This window comes from Hydra vulgaris, chromosome 09 (assembly GCF_038396675.1).
Source record: "Hydra vulgaris chromosome 09, alternate assembly HydraT2T_AEP".
Classification (NCBI taxonomy): Eukaryota; Metazoa; Cnidaria; class Hydrozoa; order Anthoathecata; family Hydridae; genus Hydra; species Hydra vulgaris.
The window spans coordinates 15,563,678-15,585,436 of NC_088928.1; the positions used below are offsets into that span (position 1 = coordinate 15,563,678).

Here is a 21,759-nt window from a genome sequence, read left to right on the forward strand (position 1 = left end):
AAATGACTATAATTTGGTTGATTTTTATTCTAACAGCTTAAAAGATTTGTATACAGAATTAAAGTAATATCACAGCTTCGTCAAATTAAAATTTGTATCAAAAACTCAGTTATCTTGTTCTGAACTTTACGAAACTTTGGTTCATGACAACCTTGCACCTGTTTTTCCGAACGTTGAAATTGCTCTTTGGGTTTTTTTAACACTTGTGATTACTTGTTTTGCGGAGCGCTCGTTTTCACAAATAAAACGAATTAAAAATAATAAAGTAAATCATACTAGCACTTGATATAACCATCAGTAATATTTTTATTCATCAAAATCATAGTAACACTTTAGGCTTTCTAAACGAAATATACTCAAAGGGTCTGTAGCCTATTTTCCAATCTACATGCATCCTAATACGAAATTAGCTTGTAAAAAAACAAGAAAAGAGTGCTTTAATATTAAATTAATAGAATCTTTTTATTAATTTGAATCAGTAAATGTGCTGAATTAGTGTAACTAATCCAGACTCTTAAAAATATGGATGTTAACTAACAGTATTAGAAATATAAAACAGTCTTTAACTTGTATAGTTGAACATGCTTTTAATTTAAAAATATGCATGTTTATAGGGGCGCCTAATTGCTATTATGCAGCGTGCATCATAAAAGCTCTCGCCGAACCTGCAGATGGTCTATTATAACTCCTTGATCTTAAATTGATTCAGATGACAAGAGGAAGGGAAAAACTTGCTTTATAAATTGATTTTCTCATTGGGACGTACACGAAATTTTTCGTTTCTTATTTTAATATTGTTTGCCCTTAACATTTTCTCATTAAAATTTTTGAATTAGTCAATTTAAACGACCTAGATTTAACTAGTGAACTTGTAAAAAACAAAAAACTAAAACTACAAACTTAAAATGCTTAGTAGTTACAACTTCTATAAAACTTTTACATTTTATTTTTATTGTATCAGACTCTTTGTATAAGGTTAATATCGGTTATCCTGCCGTTGAGAGGCGTAAAAAAAATTATTATTAAATAAAATAGAAATAAACAAAGCAAACAATAATTTTTATAAACTCAAAACTAAAACAAACTGAAAATGCTTCTAGTCGCTCGGAATACCACCGTATACAAAATAAGTGTTTGCATGTTTTTTTTTAATTTCATCTATATCAAATTTGGTTTTCCAGTAGTTTTGAATAAAATCAGATAGACGAAACTGGTGGATAATGTCACGCGTTGTTTGAAAGTTGTTTCTGTCAAAGAAAAACTCGAAAAAATTGGTTTCGTATGCATTTTTACTGTCGCTGTACTTTTTAACCACATAAGGACGCCATATTTTAAAATAGAAATGCCTGAAATTATTACTTCCTATGTTGTAAAGAGCGTTGTTATTTACTTGAAAGTAGTTAGGAGCATACGAATCATTTTTCATGAAGTGTTTTAAGTCACCTCGTAAGCAAGAGCCCTTGACCCAGAAATTTCCGTTCCCTATTTCAATGATTAGAGCATTTAGCCAGTTGGATTTGATTGGTCGCACGTCTGGTTCCATGTAAAACACAAAATCTAAATGCTTAAAATGTTTATTACTTTTGTTAAGCATTGATTCAAACATCAACCTTGAGCTTTTTTCATGCAGATAATTGTCTATGTTATCGTATTTATAAAAAACAACATATTTATTAGCAAAGCATTCCAAACTTTTATTCAAAATTAAACTTTTTTTTTTCGTGATTTGATGGTCTGCATTAAAATAGCCTATGTAAAAGATTAGTTCTACCTTATTATTGCTTGAATTCGTCTGATCACATGGTCGAAATATTTTCCATTTGCTTATGTTATCAAAAACTTTTTTGATTTGTTTAATATGAAATGGAATTACTACTTTTAATTTTCGAACTTGCTGTGTTGTGCTGTGCTGTGAGTATTGGAATGGATCGGTGTAATTGAATATAATAGGTATTAAAGGTGTTTGATGCATATCTTCATCAACGTTTGTGATGCGTATTTTCATATTAAAGAAGGCAATTGCGCAAACAATAGTTAATAGAAATATTAATTTACATACACTTCTCTTTTTTAAAACGAACTTTTTTCGATATTCCATAAATCGCAACTGATATTTTGCCTAATCAAATTCTATGATTGAATGCTTTTTTGTATGGTATTTATTCAAATGTTTCTTTAAAACTGAAAAAAATAAAGAAAATCAAAATAATTAAAGATTTTATTTCAATGTTAAACACATATTTACAGACAATTAAAACTTTTTTGAAGTAAGATTTAGTTTACGTAAATTATAATGCTAAATGATTTTTTGATTTAGCGAAAAACTTAAGACAATTTTCAATTATTTTTTCAGTTATTAATTCAAACAAAAAATGTCAAAACCTAAGTCTTTGTGTGTACATAACCACTGAGTTTCCATTCTTGTGATCTTGATTTCTTATAATGAAAAAAAAAAGAAGGAGTTCTTGTCCAAAGTAACCTCACCGTAAGGTGTTACTTAGGACAATGGCTTAGTTTAAGTTCAAGTAACCAAGCTCAAATAACCTCTTTTATGGGTTTATTTGATTCAATTAGGATTTTTTTAAAAACTATAAATGTCAATATATACAAACTCAAAATGCAAAGAACTATTTTTGGTAAATGTTTATTGAAAAAAAAACAATAATATAATAACATTTAATACATTCAAATGAAAACTAGAGTTTAACAAATAGTTGAATTGGAATGTAATGGAATTCATAGTCTTTTAAATTGATTACATTCATGTTTTAATGAAAGTTTTTGTTTAGATTTGTGACCCATTTTCTTTTTTGGAATAAAATTAAAACAAATGAAAGTGCCCGTTGTGTTGATAATAGTGGGTTTCTAATACCTAACATTATGCAAAGAATAAAACAGGATGGATGAAAATTGATAAAACAAACATGTTGTAATGAATAAACATAACTTTGAAGTCACTTCAAGTATGTCCCAAGTAAAAACTGAAAAAAAAACACTTGTTATAAACTTTCATCCAACTCTACTATCTCAGAACTATGTTAGCAATTGCTCAAGTATGAATCAGCTGTGAAAAATGGGATATGAAGTAATGCCAACCCAACAAATTAAAATTACCCACTTTGTATCTCTGTCCCAAGTAACCCCGTTTTACGGTACTTTTTTATAAATAGATTAAATTTGCGTTAAAGTCTTAAACGTGGTTTAAACATCAAATAAATTATCAAAACTACCTAAATTATTTTTTACACCTTCACTAATCACAGCACAGTGGGCCAGAAGTGAGCAAAACTTGTTACCCCATCAAATTGAGGAGGGTTTAAACTTTATGTGGTCATAATTTTTGAATGCTGAGAGATAATACTATGAAACTTAAATGTATCAATGAATATAAGTCTAATTGAGAATACTACAAAAATTTTTTTATCAACTTGTTGCCCCTCACGTTCGGGGTTGGGGATAAAGTCAAAGGGCTTTTTCGTTTTCAGCCTCCAATTATCGCAATTTTTTGCACAGCCTTATTATTTAACATAAGTCTACCTCAATCTTCAAAAAATCCTGGATCCGTAACTGAAAATTGTATTGCTCACTGAGCAAAATAATTAACTTTTATATTGGGGTAATTTCTATTTAGAAATGTAATCTAGAGACTCCAGCACTCTAAAACTGATGTAACTTTTTCCCTACCATAAATTTTAAGCTCAGTTTATCAAGTTTACCAACAAAATGGCAATATTTCACCTTTCAAATATTGGTCAAAATAAAAAAGTTATATAAAAAAGAAATATGAGGCCAGTAATACAATTTTAGAACATTTTATTCTCTTTACATCATGTATTGTTCCATATATGTAGATGAAGAAGAAATATGAATATTTTATAAAATGCCTTAAAAAACAAAAGAAAATGAATAAAGAACGGTTTTAGATTTTTATTCATCTAAATCTTGTTAAAAACCTATTTTAATTAACACCTAATTTATTTTAATTAACACCTTTTATTTTGTAAAAGAGTCCAGCCAAACTACATTAGATGATTTCACAAAGCTAAAGAAGTGACCATTAGAAAAGAGGCACAGCCAGAATTTAATACAGTTACTTACACATGCTTTATCCTCTTAAATTTGCCATTTAGCATAATTGAAAGACTTGGTATTACGATGCTATTGATCTAGAGCAAGCAATCTTCTAGTTTATAAATTTATTGAGACATTTCTATCTGAGATGAATCAAAGGTTGCCAAACAAAGGACTTACTTTGAACTACCTTTATGTTTCTTCTTTTCTACATCCATTTTATAAAGATCACTCATTGCCAGAAATAAAAAACACTGATGGAACACTTATTGTTTATTTGTTTTATTGTTTGAACCTTCAATCTTGGATGACCCTACAAATGGCTTAAGAGACATAAATTTTTTACAAAGAAAAAGATGTCTCGTGCTGCACAATGCTCCACTGAAACACTTACTCAACTATAGAAGGAAACTAACACTTACAAAAGCATGGAATAAACCTATAAGAATGTTGATGTTTTAGAATAATGGAAAAATCATGGTAAAAAGCTACCTTCATTTTTGAACCTGGAAAGAAGCTACCTATGCGTACCGGTACACTCTGTTTTATCCGAAAAAATATTTATTGTAGGTGGCAAATATTTTATGAAGATCAACAACCACAACCGGAAGAAACTAAACCCTAAACTTCCAAAGCCAAAAACATTAACGTCACTCAACCTTTACAAGACCCTTCAGTCTCTATGCTTGGTTCCGAACTTCAACAAAGTGGGCACGGTATGTTTTTTAAATATCCTTTTAACTTTTTTATTAGGTTTAAACTAAATAAAAGTGACACCTAGTAGAAAATCTAGATCACAGAAATCTTAATCTTCATAAAATTTATCATGATACATAAACTTTTGTTGTTTTTTTGTATTGTTAAATAAAATAAACTCCTGTTTATTTAAATGCGATTTTTTTGATTCACGAATACAAAAAATCGCTGGAATTACCATAAAATCGCGTTTTTATCGTTATTCTCGCAACATACCGCAATTTTATCAAAAAATTGCTATTTTTTGCAAAGAACGCTTTTATCGTCTAATATTTCCATAAAATCTGAGAATTCAATATACCAATTAAATCTTATATTTATCATTATTGTTGCGATTAATAGAAAAGTTGCAAAATATCCAACTTACTAATTTAAAAAAATAAAGAATAGAAGTTTACTTTATTTAACAATACAAAAAACAACAACAAAAGTTTATTTGCTTACATTTTATGAAGAGGATGAAATATTTCATTTGGTTAGCGGCTAATTGTAATCGAAAAAAATAACCTCGCCATTTCGTAATTAAATAGCGCATTTGTAACTAATTGCCCACGAATCCTTATCTAAAATCGCTTTTGAATTTTACCATATTACTGCGTTGCGGTAACGCCTGTACTTACAATAGTGTCTACTTGAGTTATAATTGCTATGAAACTTTTACATTTCATTTTTATTGTATCAAACTCATTGTTTAAGGTTATAATGTATTCAACTGAATGCATAATAACCTTAAACAAAGAGTTTCTGATCAGAAAGCAAAAAATATATAAATAAACAAAGTAGTCAATAATTTCTTTAAATTTAAAAACTAAAATAAACTGAAAATGCTTTTAATCGCTTGGAATACCACCGTGTACAAAATAAGTGTGCATATATTTTAATAACCTCAAACAAAGAGTTTCTGATCAGAAAGCAAAAAATATATAAATAAACAAAGTATTTTCTTTAAATTTAAAAACTAAAACAAACTGAAAATGCTTCTAGTCACTTGGAATACCACCGTGAACAAAATAAGTGTTTGCATATTTTTTCTTAAATTCATCGACTTTAAATTCTGTTTTCCATAAGTTTTGGATAAAATCAGATAGATGAAATTGATGGATGACGTCACGCGTTGTTTCGTAGTTGTTACTGTCAAAAAAAAATTCGAAAAAATCGGTGTCGTAGGCATTAAAACTGTCGCCGTTCTTTTTAACCACATAGGGACACAATTTTTTAAAATAGAAATGCCTAAAATCTATATTTCCTGTGTTGTAAAGAGCGTTGCCATTTATGTGAAAGTAGTTAGGAATATATGGATCATTTTTCTTAAATTGTTTTAAGTCACCTCGGAAGCAAGAACCTTTAACCCAAAACTTTCCGTTGTCAATCTCGCTGATCAGAGCATTCAGCCAGTTTGATTTGATTGGTCGCACGTCAGGTTCCATGTAAAACACAAAATCTGTATAATTAAAATGATCATTATTTGTGCGGCCGTGGCGCAGTGGTTAGAGCGCTTGCTTTATAAGCAGGAGATCCAGGTTCGAAACGAGCTCTGGACAAATTTTCGCGTCACGGTAAGGAAGGAGGCGTGAACTTCCTGGTTAAATGCACTTCCGCGGTGCTCTGTGACAAGACCGTTAGGACTTCTTGGGGCACCTAAAATAAAAATTGAAAAAAAAAAAAAAAAAAAAAAAAATTATTTTTGTTGAGCATTGATTCAAACATTAACCTTGAGCCTTTTACATGCTGATCCTCGTCTATGCTGTTGTATTTATAAAAAACCGCGTGTATATCGGCAAAGCATTCAAAACTTTCTTTCGAAATTAAACTTAATTTTTGCACAATGTCTTGGTCTGCATTGAAATAGCCCATGTAAAATATTAGCTCTATGTTTTTATTGGTTGAATTAGAATGATCACATGGTTTAAATTTTTTCCATTTGATTATGTTATTAAGTACTTTTTCGATTTGTTTAATATGAAATGGAATTACTACTTTTAACATTCTAACTTGTTGTGTTGTGCTGTGCTGCGGATGTTGAAATGGATCGGTGTAGTTGAATATGATTGGTACGAAAGGTGTTTTTATACATATTTTCATATAAAAATAGACAAATGCGCAAACAACAGTAAGTAAAGCTGTTAATTTAAACACGTGACTTTTTTTCAAAACAATTTTTTTTTTATATCCCATAACTCACTACGGATATTTTACCTAAGCAAATTCGATGATTGATCTTTCTTGTATGATACCTATTTAATTATTTCTCTAAAACTAAAACAAAAGGAAATCAAAGTAATGAAAGATTTTATTTCAATGTTAACCAATTAGTTACCATTGATACATAAATTACTCGATACGGCACACAGTGACTCAAAAAGGTCAGAAAACGATTAAAACTATCTATCAATAAAAAAAACAATACATTATGCATGCTTTTAGCGTTTTTCTGGGTCAGAGAGTTCATTTTTAAGTTAAAAAAGTAAATTTCAACAATTTGACGGCTTGCTACTAGCTGTGTAATACATATTTGGATAGGATGGGTCAATTTTTTTTTTTTTAAAAAACGGAAGGAAATTAATTTTAAGTAAGAATTTTATAAGGATTCCAAACCTGCAAAAAAAAAAAGAAAAAAAAAATTAATGATGTCTCGGGTGTCCGCCTTGATTTTAACGTAAAAACGACAAAAGTACGACTAATGAAAGGGGAAAATTTATAATTAAAAGAAGCATCTTTTTTTTAAATTTTTAATAAACTCACTATTTATTATATTGAATTTTTAAAAAATTTTATATTTAGTAAAAAAACAAAAATAAATGACTACAAAAATTATGTTTTTGCGAAGGTTGTCTTCAGAAAAATTAGGAAATTTTTTCTTATATTAGACAAGGAAATAAACCCTAAACCCTATGCGTTTAACGGTTTTATGTGTTTTAAATAAAGGAAGTTCAGTTTTGCAAAGAATTTTATGAGGATTTTGAATCCGAAAAATTTCGAAAAAAAAAGATTCAAAAATATCTTGCTTTGAGAATCCGCCTTTTTATAAATAAAAATTTACCAAAAAACGACTAATTAGGAGAAACAATTATAATTTAAAAAAATATTTATTTGATTAAGTTTTCTATATCTTCAATATTTAGTATCCTGAATTTTAATAAAACTTAGTTAAAAAATTACTTCCTCCTCCTCCTCCCACACACACACATTTTTCTAATGGACCTCTGATGTAAAGAAAAGTCTACATATAGACTTTTTTTAAAAAAATGACGATTTTGTGCTCATCCACTTCGTAACCCGTATCGGGTTACGAAGTGGCTCTGCGTGGTACCTGATCGAACCATTTTCGTCCGCTACTTTTTGTAAATATAATTTTTTTAATTTTTGAAATAAAATTAGTTTTTTATTTTTAAAACTACTTATTTTGAGGATATTTGTGTTTTAAAAATATTTTCCATTTTTTAAGAAATAAAATAACACGACTAAATAACTATGCACTTATTTTAAGGCTTTAAATTGGACTAAAAATTTGTTTTAAAAACACAAATACAATTGTCCGCAAAACTCGCTTCTAATAAAGAAACTCGCTTGCAATAAAAAGTGTTTTTCTTGCTGAAAAAAGAGTTAAATAAGTGCAATATATTTAGTTTTTAAAATAAATTTTAAAAATAGTTTAGTTTTTAATATAAAACGATAACCCTTATGTCTTAACAGATAGATTTTTAAAATTTTATGCTAAAAAGTTACTTTTTATTAATTGTATTTTTGGCCACATTTTAATTTATCTGAGGCATTGTGCGGCATAAGCAAAAAAAAATTAAAGCCGGGCAATTTTTACAATGATGACGTAGAGGGAGAAAAAAATAAAAAATTGAAAATAAATAAATCTAGTTCAAAATTTATGTTTTAGATTCAAGTTATATTTTGCAATTCTTTGTTTATAAATTCATTTTAGACCTATTTAATATTTATAAATAATTTATAAACAAAATTTAGTTTTAGTTGAAATGAATATACTTACGCAAGATTCTACATAAAAAGATTTTTCAAATTCAATAAAAATAAAATATATTTTCTAAAACTCTGAATCCAAAACTTTAATTTTTTTTAAATAATGTGGAATGAGCTAATTCAGTATAAAACTTGGGTATTTGGAATTTTATACCAATTATATATGGGAATTTTATACCATTTTTTTTAAGCTCAAAAGCTTGTGTTCAGTTCCACTTTTATCTCCTTTAGGTGGTTTTAACCATGCAATGATCTCTTTAAATTTTTTATCTCGTACTTTCTTTTTAAGCTCACCCTACTGTCGCACCCTACTGACTGGGATTCTTTTCGTTATTTTCTTCGTGACGGTCCTTGGGCTGATATTTTTCCTTTTCAGCTGAAAAATGCGCCTCCAACCTAACCTCCTGAATTCAGGCAGGAATGGAATTTTTTATTCCTTCAAGCCTCATTATACTCCATTTTTTTCATTCTCTTGTGCAGCTACTATATCTAATCGTAATCATTTTTTTCATATTTTTTAATAAAAAAACTCTCTTGAGAACAAACGGCTATTTATTACTGCAAGAAATTGATTTGAATTTGGGCTCTCGAATCTTATCGCCATTTCCTACCTTATACTCCAATTAAACAGGTTAACCCATTGTTCGACATTCAAATCACTCCAGCTTCCGTTGCTAAAGTCATGTCTCGACTACATTCTTTTACGGCTTGTGGTCCAGACATTCCTGTCATAGTCTTACAAAATTGTAATCCAGAACTCTCTTCAATTTTTTCTAAACTATTTGATAAGTGCTTGACTGAGTATTGTTTTCCTACCTGCTAGAAACGGCATCTGTTTTTACAATTTTCAAAAACTCCAGTGATCATTCTTACCAATCCAATTATTGTCTGATCAGTATTCTTTCTTTTACTAGCAAGGCCTTTAAGTCTTTAATTAACAAATTTCTTACATTCCATCTTGAGTCAAATAACTTACTGTCAGATAACCAATTCGGTTTTCAATCCTCTCGCTCTACGGCTGACTTTCTAACTGCAGTGAATGAAAGATTTTATTGTGCATTAGATGGAGGCAGGGAGACTAGGGCTATTGCTATTGATATATCTAAGGCTTTAGACAAAGTTTAGCATTTTAATCTTCTCCATAAACTTGTTTCATATGGTGTATCTGGCAAAGTTTTTGATATTATCAAATTGTTTCTTTCTAACCGCTTTATTAAAGTTATTTTATTAAAGTCCTCGAAGGCCAAAACTCTTCTTTATTTCCAGTAACTTTGGGGTACCTCAAATGAATTATCGTTGAATTATCTCAAATGAATTATCTTGAATTATTGAAGTACCTCTTGAATTATCGTTTACTACTGACCTTTCATGGAAACCATATATAATCGATTGCTAAATTAACATCGTCGTAATGTTGATTCTCTTTGCTCTAAAGAGCTTGCGTCGCTCGTGCAATCCACTAAAATTCATTCTCGTGTTACTCGTCATTCTGTTAAGTCTCATCCTTTTACTGTGCCTGTATCTAAGTGCTCTAAAAATTCCTATTTGTTCAGTTTTTTTTCTCGAACATCAGTTCTATGGAATTCGCTTTCTTCATCTTTTTTTCCTGTTTCATATAATTTGCAATCTTTTAAGTAGTCATCTGTCAGAATTATTTGCTAACTGATTGACTTTTTCAGTTAGCAAGGAATATATATATATATATATATATATATATATATATATATATATATATATATATATATATATATATATATATACATATATATATATATATATATATATATATATATATATATATATATATATATATATATATATATATATATATATATATATATATATATATATATATATATATATATGAGAAATTTTCACTGGGTTATGGATACCAGCATCATCAGCTCGTAAAATATTACAAAATTTTTTGCTTTTTTTTGTGGAACAACGAGATCCATGAATTGGAGATTTCCGGTCCTATTGGTCTTTCATTCATGGTTGTATTGGCAGAATCTTTTCTGCAACATCACGAAGAAAATGCCTTCAAAATTGCAAAGACATTAAATCCTCCTCTCGACTTAAAATCCTATCTAAGATACGTCGATGATAGCCATGCTAGATTTTCAAACATCCAAGAAGCAGAGAAATTCAAAATAATCTTAAATAAACAACATCCTGCAATACAATACACAATTGAGACAGAAAACCATAACAAAACTCTGAATTTCCTAGATATAACAATAATAAATAACAGCAAAGGTAAGTAGGAGTTTAAAGTCTACAGAAAAGAAGCCATTACAAATATTCAAATAAAACCGCACTCGAATCACGACCCCAAAATTTTATGCGCAATATTCAAAGGTTATGTTCACAAGGCATACTCCATATGCAGTGTTACACATTTAAAAAATGAGATAAACTTTCTTATTCAAGTTTTTAATGAAAATGGGTACACCGAAAGCCAACTAAAAAGTATTGCAAATCGAATTAGGAAAAAACGCTACGTAAAGAACAATAGAATTCAATCCGAAAACAATGCTTTCCCAACAGTATCATTACCGTGGATACCTTCACTATCACCAAAGTTAAGGAAAATATTTAGAAAAGTTGGCTATAGAGTAGTTTTTTAATCAAATCCTAATTTAAGAACAATATTAACATGTAAAAACAAATCTAGATTGCCCCTAAATAGCCAGCCTGGTACATATTTAGTTGAATGCAATTGCTCCAAAAAATATCTAGGAGAAACAAAATTACAAATTAAAACAAGAATTCAACAACACCAAAAAAGTTTAAATGATGGCAAACATCATCAGTCAGCAATTGCAACACATAGCAAGTTTTGCTCTGAAAAAATAAAATGGGAGAAAATTAAAACTCTTAAAGTTGAAACAAAAAAATTCGACCGTAAAGTACGAGAAGCACTCGAAATACAGAGGCACCAATGTTTCCCATCGAATGGCGGAATAAATCTCGATAATGGGCAACTTGTTAAAACTAAATTTTGGACTCCATTTTTTATATTCTTGCGTAACGAAAAAAGAAGCCATTCAACTGCTGACGTCAGTTAAAATTTTTTTTTTATTTAACTGTTTTTTAACGTTCAAAAAATTTTGTAATATTTTACGAGCTGATGATGCTGGTATCCATAACCCAATAAAAATTTCTCAAAATAAATTATTATTTGTATTAAGAGAATTCGTATTGTTTGATGTTTTCTTATTAATATATATATATATATATATATATATATATATATATATAATATATATATATATATATATATATATATATATATATATATATATATATGTATGTATGTATATATAAGAATTGTGTTAATATTTCCAGTAAGAGTGCTCAATACAGCGTGTTATATAATTAGTAGAGCAAATAATATAGTGAAAACTAAATAATTATTAATATATATTTCAATTACATTACTTAAAGTTTCACGCAATAGCGATCATCAGATGTAACAACAACAAAAAAATAACGCCAAAAATGATATACAAAAAAGCTATGGAGTGTCCGCTTTGATGACATTAAAGTTTTTAATTAGAAACTTATTTTCATGGCGGCATTTTGACGCAAGCTCGGTTCGTTTGTTAAGCAGATTTAATGGTGATGTGATAATGTGGTAATTTTCTGTCAAGCATAAGATTGCAAAATTTACCACCAGGTTTGAATGGCTCCGCTTGATCGAGAATATTCCATTTTAATATAGGTTCTAAAGCATTATTTTTGCACTCCCACACAAATTTTGAAAGTTCAGTGGAGTTGGCCTTACTTTCATAAACAAAGGAGTTTTTATGTTTATACTATCTGTCTTTGAAGGTTTTCTCAGTAAGCACAATGTAATAATATCCTTCTTCTTCTTGTTGAGTTTTTACGTTATAAATATAAATAAGATTTTTTGTAAGGCATTTTCCGTTGAGTGGGCATAAGGTGGTTTGTCGACAATTGCATAATTGATTGGCTTTTTCATGAGATTTAAATAATATCTTTTTATTATGAGAAGTAATAATACTCTTGATGTTTGGAAGGCAGCTATAACTAACCTTTAAGTTGTTTCGATTAAAAAGTTTGTGAAATTTATGGCCTTTAGGGAAACATATATCAATTGTTCTCAAAAAAGTTTTGGCTACGTTTGTTCTGACGTTGAGCGAATAAGGTGGGTTAAACTAGATAATGTTTCTTTTTCGAAATTTTGTATTATATTTTGGATATTTGGAATGAAGTTGATCTTATCTTTGAATCCACAAGAATTGAGAGCGTTATTATAAAATGGTGCGACTCTATCAAAAGCTTCTTTGCTTGAAGATATATTACTGATGCGATTAGAGATCATTTTTGGTATCGATTTAATAATGCTTGGTGGATGATTGGAATTAATGTTAATGTACAAAGGATCATCTCCTGGTTTTCAATAAGGTCTAAAAGAGTTCTCAGAAAGGTTAAATGTGATATCTAAAAAATTTACGGTTTTTAAGTTTGGTCTGAGAGTGATGTTAAGATTAAAATTGTCTTTAAAAATTTTTATTAAATTTTTCTATATTTTTTCTAATTGAGGACCACTGATGTTATAAAAGCAGCAAAGACCATCATCTCTAAATAGATCGGTAGTATTAAGTCCATATTCTTTGGCAATAGTGTATAAGATATAGAGGCCAACTAGTTCGCATAATTCCAAAAGTATCCAAAAATATAATACAAAATATAAAATATCCAGAGATTCTAGTAATAATAGATTAGAAAATATTTTAAATTTGGAAATATGGCTTTAAAGATGGCTGGAAAGCAGGTAAAAAGGCGAAACAACTTACTTCTGATTTTGTACAGTCAATTTACCACTTATGCAATAATGTTATTGAACTATGTAAATCATTATTGAATAGCTCACACCAATATGGCATTCTTAGTGAGTTTTCTACTGATCCATTGGAGAAAGAGTTTAGCTAATTGCGCCAATGATCAGAAGGTACATATTTCATAACAGTACAAGATGCGATTGTAAATTTGAATAATTCAAGATCTAAGCTTTTTCAACCGCTTGATATCCCAGCTGTTAATATAAGTCTAGATACAACCCATTCTTATCCAATTAGATGAGCTCTCTGCTGAGATATTTGATAATCTACAAGATCTTAAATCTTTTATTTCTCTTGATACAAATATGGCTCTTATATATATATATATATATATATATATATATATATATATATATCAGGGTATTTAACTCGTAAAGATACAGAATAATCAGATCGTGCTAGCTGTTTTCTCTCTCCTGATTCCATTCTCTACCTCTACAAATCTCTTATTTATCCCTGTATAGAATATTTTTGTTATACTTGGGCTGGTTTTTCTAATGATTGTCTTTCTCTTCTTTTTAAGGTCCAAAAACGCATTGTAAACGTAGTTCGACCGGCTCTATCTGCAAAGTTTGAGCCTCTTTCCCATCGTCATAAAGTTGCATCTCTTTCTATTTTCTACAAATACTATGATGTTTAATTTTCAAAGGAGCTATCATATCTATTTTTATCAACAACATGTTTACAATGCGTTTTGTCCCTTGTCTAAACGAGAAAGGACGTCATTGGAAGATTCGCTCCAGATATGGCAACAATATTGCAAACAAAGATGGATTTGAAATTTATAGAGAAAAAGACTAAAATCTTGTGTGAGAAAGTGGCAAGCACGATAAAGAGATGCAACCTTACCAAGTACTACTTTTTCTATTGATTTTATATATGGTTTCCAAGAAAGATCGGATGTAGGAGTAAATCCTAGAAAATGAAGGGTAGATGAATCATGGAGTACATTACCGTTCATAAATATAGGAAGATCTAAATTATTGCAATAATAATTGGCAGAAAATAATTGGATCTTATCTGAATTAAAGTTCACCAGCCACTGTGAGCCCCATGATGTAGCAGAAGTGAGATCCTTTTCAAGCTCAAATGCCCCCTCCAAGCAAGCAGAGAGTGTTGGCTTCTTATCACGACAAGAACAAATGGTAGTATCATCAGCAAACAATGCCACCTTAGAAGTAAGAATATTTGGAAGATCATTAATGTAAATTATAAAGAGTATAGAGCCAAAGATCGAACCTTGAGGAACCCCTGAAGTTACAAAGTAAGAAGAAGAGTGCTGTCCATCGAGGACAATTTTTTATTACGATTGGAAAGGAAGGATTCAATTATCTTAAAAATGTTACCTGATACACCGTAAGAAGGAAGTTTATGGAGAATATAAGCATGCCAAAACTTTATAAAAATCTTTAGAAATGTCAAGAGCAATAGCCTTAACCTCTCTATATTTATCTAATGTACGATAAAACCTATCGGTTATTACTGTTAGCAAATCAGCTGTAGAACGAGAAGATCGAAATCCATATTGATGATCAGAAAGTGAATTTTTAAATTCAAGATGATAGATTTAGTGTTTCTTAATTAAAGATTCAAAAACATTGCTTATGACAGGAAGAAGACTAATGAGGCAGTAGTGAGACGAGTCAGATCGTACTCCAAAGTTTTTAAAATAAGGATAACAGATATCGCTTTCCAGCAGGTCGGAAAACAAGACTCTAATAAGCATTTGTTAAATAATTTTGAAAGTATAGACGACAGCTCCGGAGAACACTTTTGCAAAACTTTAACAGGTATGTTGTCCGGACCACAAGCTGTATAAGAGTCTAAGCCCGAAATCACTTTGGATACAGAAGCTGGAGTGATACGAGGGTCAAGCAATGAATTAACCTGTTTGTCGACTACATCACGGTAGAACTTGACTTGTGGAATCAAAAGATAATATTGATGAGAATTTCTTAGCAAACAATTCAGCTTTGTCTTTAGGTGAGGTGACAAAGTCTGAACCATTCAAGAGAGGTGGAATAACAGATTTGCCCTTATTATTGAGGCTGTTAAAAATTTTCCAGAAGTCACGAGAGGCTAATATTTGAGATGAAATACGAGATTTTGTGACCTGAAAATAGCGCGCTTTGGCGTTAAACAAAACTTTTTTACAATGGTTTCTAGCAATAGTAAACAGACGTCTGTTTTCTGGAGAACTGTAAAAAATTATGGAAATAATGGCTTCGATTGGAAAAGTGAGGCTTGATTTGGAGTCCTCGAGTGTGAATAAAAGATTCCACGCCAGCTTGAATACAAGAAAATCACGAAAAGAGTCTCAGTCAGCTTTGTGGTCTCTACCTCTATAGTAAGAGAAACGATGCTAAGGGGATTCTGGTGATGAAGAAAAATGTGGTAACAGTTTTAGAGAGATCAAACCGTGATCAGAAGCAACTAAGTGTGAATATATAGAGAAATTGAGCACTGACTAGGATCAGAAACAAGACATAAGTCGAGAAGAGAAAGTAAATGATTCGAATTGTCCAGAAAGCGAGTTGGAAAGTTGACTATTTAAGTTAGAGATTAAAAAAGGCAAAAGAGTGCATTTTTGAGATGAAGGAGAGCGATATAGAACAAGAGAAAGGCAATTGACTGAAGTGATGCTAAACGAAAGCACATAAAAGAATATTCTGTGGATTTAAATCTAGTTTACCGACAAATGAATGAATTCTTATGAATGTAAATGCCCAGGCCAAGCATGTGACTATTGGAAGCCTTGGCAATGCGCCAAAAGTACAAACACGGACACCATCCATGCGCAGCATGGCACTGTTAGTACTCTGATATTTTAAAGCTGTTGACGGAATTAGCCTCTTTGAGAGTTACCACAGAGTTCAGGAAACTTGACTACCAGTTGGCATCAGAACCATAAAACTTAGTTTTAGTTAACTTGTTTATATATATATATATATATATATATATATATATATATATATATATATATATATATATATATATATATATATATATATTTATATATATATATATATATATATATACAGTAACGGCTCGTCAATAGAGGCCATAGGGGCCCGGCCCCACCTAGATTTATTTAAAATAAAGCACTTGTTAATGTAAATATGTATTTATATATGTAAACATGCATCTATTAGCCTTAACTATTTGCAGACAGGTTTTATAAAAATAAATAGTTCCAAGTAAGTTCTAATTTTAAATTATTTTATTTTTCAAGTAATATGTCTATTTGCAATTTATTTAAAGCATTGTAGCGTGGTTTTTATTCATTGCCAATAACGGCAGGGCCGATTTTTTCTGGCCCTTTTTAATTTGTTTGTAGTTATATAACTTTTGATGCGTGCACAGAATTTATTGCGCTTTCAGGTGGGACGAAAAAGCGCACCGCATGGCCTTATTGAACTGGACCGAGAGGAAAAGAAGTTTAAAAATATCACTAAGTTCATTAATAAGATAAATTAACATTAACAAAATCGACAGTTTATTGGCTAAACGTTTCTCGTCATTGGGATCCGAAAACCAATTTTGGATCCAAAAAATTTCAATTTTAATATACAACATTTCCCTCGGAATCATACATAAACTAACAAAATAACTAAACAATACTAAGTGAAGTTAAGTTGATGTTTGAATTACCGTTTTGTTGAAAATGCTGTTTTTAGTGATATCGGCACAATTAATGCCCTATCCCAATTATGCATGAAAATAACTTGTTTGAAACATTTTCTGAAGTATCAAATTTGATAGAGATTGTTTTGGTCACGCCTGTGTCTCCAGCTGATCCTGAACGGTGTTTTATTACTTTAAAAAGAGTTAAGACACTTTTAAACTATTAGGGCGGTTTTCAGTCAGTTTTTGCTGGTTTTTACGTAGGTTTAAAAGATTCAATGTCATTAAATACTTTATTTTGAAAGAATGCTAGCCCTTAACTCTCTCAACTAATCAAAAAACGCTAGCGTCCTAACAAACACCAAAGCATCAATTACGCTGACAGCAAGTCGTTGCGATATTGTTCGGTTAATATTTCCTGGCCCCACCAAAGTGTATTGTCACCGGCCACCACTGTATATATATATATATATATATATATATATATATATATATATATATATATATATATATATATATATATATATATATATATATATATGTATATATATATGTATATATATATGTATATGTATATATGTACATATAAGTATATATATATATATATATATATATATATATATATATATATATATATATATATATATAAATATATATTTATATATATATATATATATATATATATATATATATATAGTATATATATATATATATATATATGTATATATATATGTAAATATATATATATATATATATGTATATATATAAATGTATATATATATATATAAATATATATATATATATATATATATATATATATATATGTATATATATGTATATATATGTAAATATATAAATATACATATAGATCTATAAATATATATATATTATATATATATATATATATATATATATATATATATATATATATATATATATATATATATATATATATATATATATATAAATATATATATATATTAGGGGTGTACCGGATTGGAAATTTTGAATTCCAGCCGGAACAACTTGCCGGAATTGTTAAAAAAATTCCAGCCGGAACGAGATTTAAATCTTTGTAGTTTTTTACTTTCAAGAATGAAAGTGAAAGCCTGCACCGTGGCAACATAATATACAATTATAACCTATAATATATATATATATATATATATATATATATATATATATATATATATATATATATATATATATTATATATATATATATATATATATATATATATATATATATATATATATATATATATATATATATTTTTATATATATATATATATATAATATGTCATTAGTTTGATTTTTATTTCATTTAAATCTAAAATGTTATTTTTATTTGTTTCTCATAATTTTATTTATTGAAAATTTTGTCTTGCATAATATTTATATTTAAAATCATTTTTTTGTTTCATATTTTTACATTTTGGTTAAAATTGAAATATTTACTGTATTAAGCATCCTATACTTTTCAACTATTTAAAAGTTAAGAAACATTTAAAATGAGTCTTTTGTCAGATGCAGGTAACATTTTTGATGAAAAAAGAGCTCGTTTGTTGCCCAAAACTGGATAGCAACTAATTGCACCACAATATTCATAAACGTCTAGAAATCTTTACATAAGTGATTACTGCAAATAAAGAAAGGAAAAGTTACAGTTAAGCGGTCTAAAGTAATTTTATTTTTTCGTTTCTTGTGCTTGTTCAAAGTGGTGACTTTTTAATATAAACTAAGAATATTTTTTGGCTTTAGTACATACATTCAATATCTTATATTCTGATGCTACAAGGGAGTACTGCGACATCCTTTATCTTTTATCCTGCTGCTACAAGGGAATGTTGCTACATCGACTATCTTATAGCCTGCTGCTACAAGAACGTGTTGCTACATCGACTGAGGGATTAGCATAGGGCAGCAATCTTTTTTCTTTTATTATTTACTTTAAAACCTCTAATGTTAAAAAACCTCCACTGACGAGAGTGCAACAAGCAAAAAAATAAAACTATTTTAGACCGCTTAACTGTAGCTTTACCTAAAATTACATGGTGTTTGTTTAGAATTTTGTATTTTTTATTTTTATTTTATTATTGGTTTACCAATAGTTATTCATTTCTCTGTAGGACAATGATTTTTTAATTTAATTTACACAGTCTGTGTCACATGTCTTAAAAAAAAAAAAGTAAAAAATAAATTTCGGCATTCCGCAGTGATGGTATTTTTAATAATTTTTCTCGGCGTTTAAATAAAGTATACTACGGCGTCTCATGTTTATAAAAGCTCTTTGACTTAACTACATAAAATAAGACTTAACTAACTTAAAATATATCGAATTCGAGTTGCAAATTGTATTGAACTTAACAAAATATTTAAACTGCAAACTCAATAAAATTGCAACTTTTTTCGAAACAATTCAGTCACTAAAAAGCATATTGATGATAAGTAAATATGAAACTGCAAAGATGCAAGAAAAAATAGAAGCAACTTAAAGATAAGTAAATGCCTTCGTCATTATTAATATTTCCACCGTTGTTTTTACTATCATCAATTGTTTTCATCTTTAATAATAAAAAATCACTAAAATACGTCGACAACTCGCGACGTTAGGATTATCTTGTTCTATCTCCACATTTTTGAGTTTTAAGATAAAACAATTTAAAAAAGAAAAACTTTAGGAGACGGCATATAAATTTTTTTTTATACCTTATGTTTTCTTCGAACCTTTTTTACTTAGGCTTCAATACAGTAGAAAAACATTACTATTAGATATACAACACTATGAATAACTCAATGAATACACAACGAATAACACTATGTATAATAAATAACATGAACAACACTATGAATAACTCAATGAATAACTCAACTTTTTTAAAAATTTGAGATAGAACAAGATAATTTTAACGTCGCAAACTGTTAAAAAAACTACAAAGCCATAATCAAAAAATCTTTTAAAAGAGAGCCGTAGAGCAAACAGAAATACTAATAAGCAAACAGAAAATAATTAAGTAGGAGGGTACAGACTTCAGAATAGACCATGTTAATATAGGGGTTTCTTTAAAATTGTTTTTCAAATCCCAGACGTAGTTTGATCAGGCGGTAGACTTTTATTTTGATTTGTTGATGTTATATCTGGTTTTCCACTCACCTTCCGTTAATCCAATAAGTAAACCCAATAATTTATACGACAAATGAAGAATTTATTTAATTTATTAATTTAATTTATACAAAAAAAATTTATTTATTTAATTTATACAAATAAAATCAATTTAATTAAATTTATACGACAAATCTCATAATTTATATGAAAATGGGATATCGGGTTTGCAACCCCCCCCCCCCTCAGAATCTGAAAGTTGTAAAATATCTTAGAAATTGGGGACCTCATTATTTTTTTTAGAAGACGCAAAAGTGGTGAAAATACAACAATATTTCAACATACCCCTCCACCAATAATTCCTGGACCCATCATTGATCTCTATATATACATACATATATATATATATATATGTATGTATATATATATATATATATATATATATATATATATATATATATATATATATATATATATATGTATATATATATGTATATATATATATACATATATATATATATATATATATATATATATATATATATATATATATATATATATATATATATATATATATATATATACATATATATATATATATACATATATATATGTATATATATATATAGATATAGATATGTATATATATATTTGTAAAAAACTTGTCAAATATATATACATACATATATATATATATATATATATATATATATATATATATATATATATATATATATATATATATATATATATATATATATATATATATATATATATATATATATATATATTTGTCAACAACTTGTCAAACTTTCAGAGACCTCCCATAAAATTACGTCGACAATTAATTTGCCTTCCACCTCCTTCCCCCCCCCCCTCACTTTTCTGATGTAAAATTAAAAAAATATGAAAAAAAAATATATAATATATATAATATAATATAAAGTATAACATTTTTAAATAGTAGTAATAATAGTACTTTACAACTTAAAGAAAAAGTGTTTAAATGTAAAATGTTTAGAAAAAAACTTATTTCAATTTTTAACATATAAACATTTTTTAAATATATATATAGCCATTTAAAATTGCAAAGGCTTACTCTGAACAAAGAGTGAATAGGAGTAAAAGTGATTACCACATGCAACACTATTGGTTTAAACTTCTTTCAGTGCATAATAGAAGGTAAAAAAAAATTAAATTTACTTAACTTATCAAAGAAATGCAAGTCGATATTATGCTAATAATAAAAAAAAATCGTTCCAGTTAGGGAATTTAAAAGAACAAAGAGAAAAATTAAAACTTTGATGAAGGAGAGTATTGTTTTTCCGTGAAAATTGTTTTTTC

The 21,759-nt window shown here is 28.4% G+C and overlaps 1 protein-coding gene across 2 annotated transcripts; it reads right to left on the minus strand.

Moving 5' to 3' along the window:
* Positions 1-900: 900 nt before the first annotated feature.
* Positions 901-21,683, minus strand: LOC136084594 (uncharacterized). Of its 2 annotated transcripts, none has more exons than XM_065804823.1 (2): positions 21,515-21,683; positions 901-2,181 (listed from the first exon to the last, which is right to left on the minus strand). In XM_065804823.1, exon 2 carries the CDS (start codon positions 2,096-2,098, stop codon positions 1,097-1,099), a length of 1,002 nt encoding a protein of 333 aa, XP_065660895.1. In that variant the 5' UTR covers positions 2,099-2,181; positions 21,515-21,683; the 3' UTR covers positions 901-1,096. The 2 variants fall into 2 exon arrangements, with proteins under 2 accessions (XP_065660895.1, XP_065660896.1); XM_065804824.1 differs by lacking the exon at positions 21,515-21,683 and adding an exon at positions 2,383-2,512.
* Between the last annotated feature and the right edge of the window lie 76 nt (positions 21,684-21,759).

Bases quoted from the DNA above. Each gene is read 5' to 3' on its own strand.
- LOC136084594 (XM_065804823.1), bottom strand. From the start codon at position 2,098: ATGGAATATCGAAAAAAGTTCGTTTTAAAAAAGAGAAGTGTATGTAAA.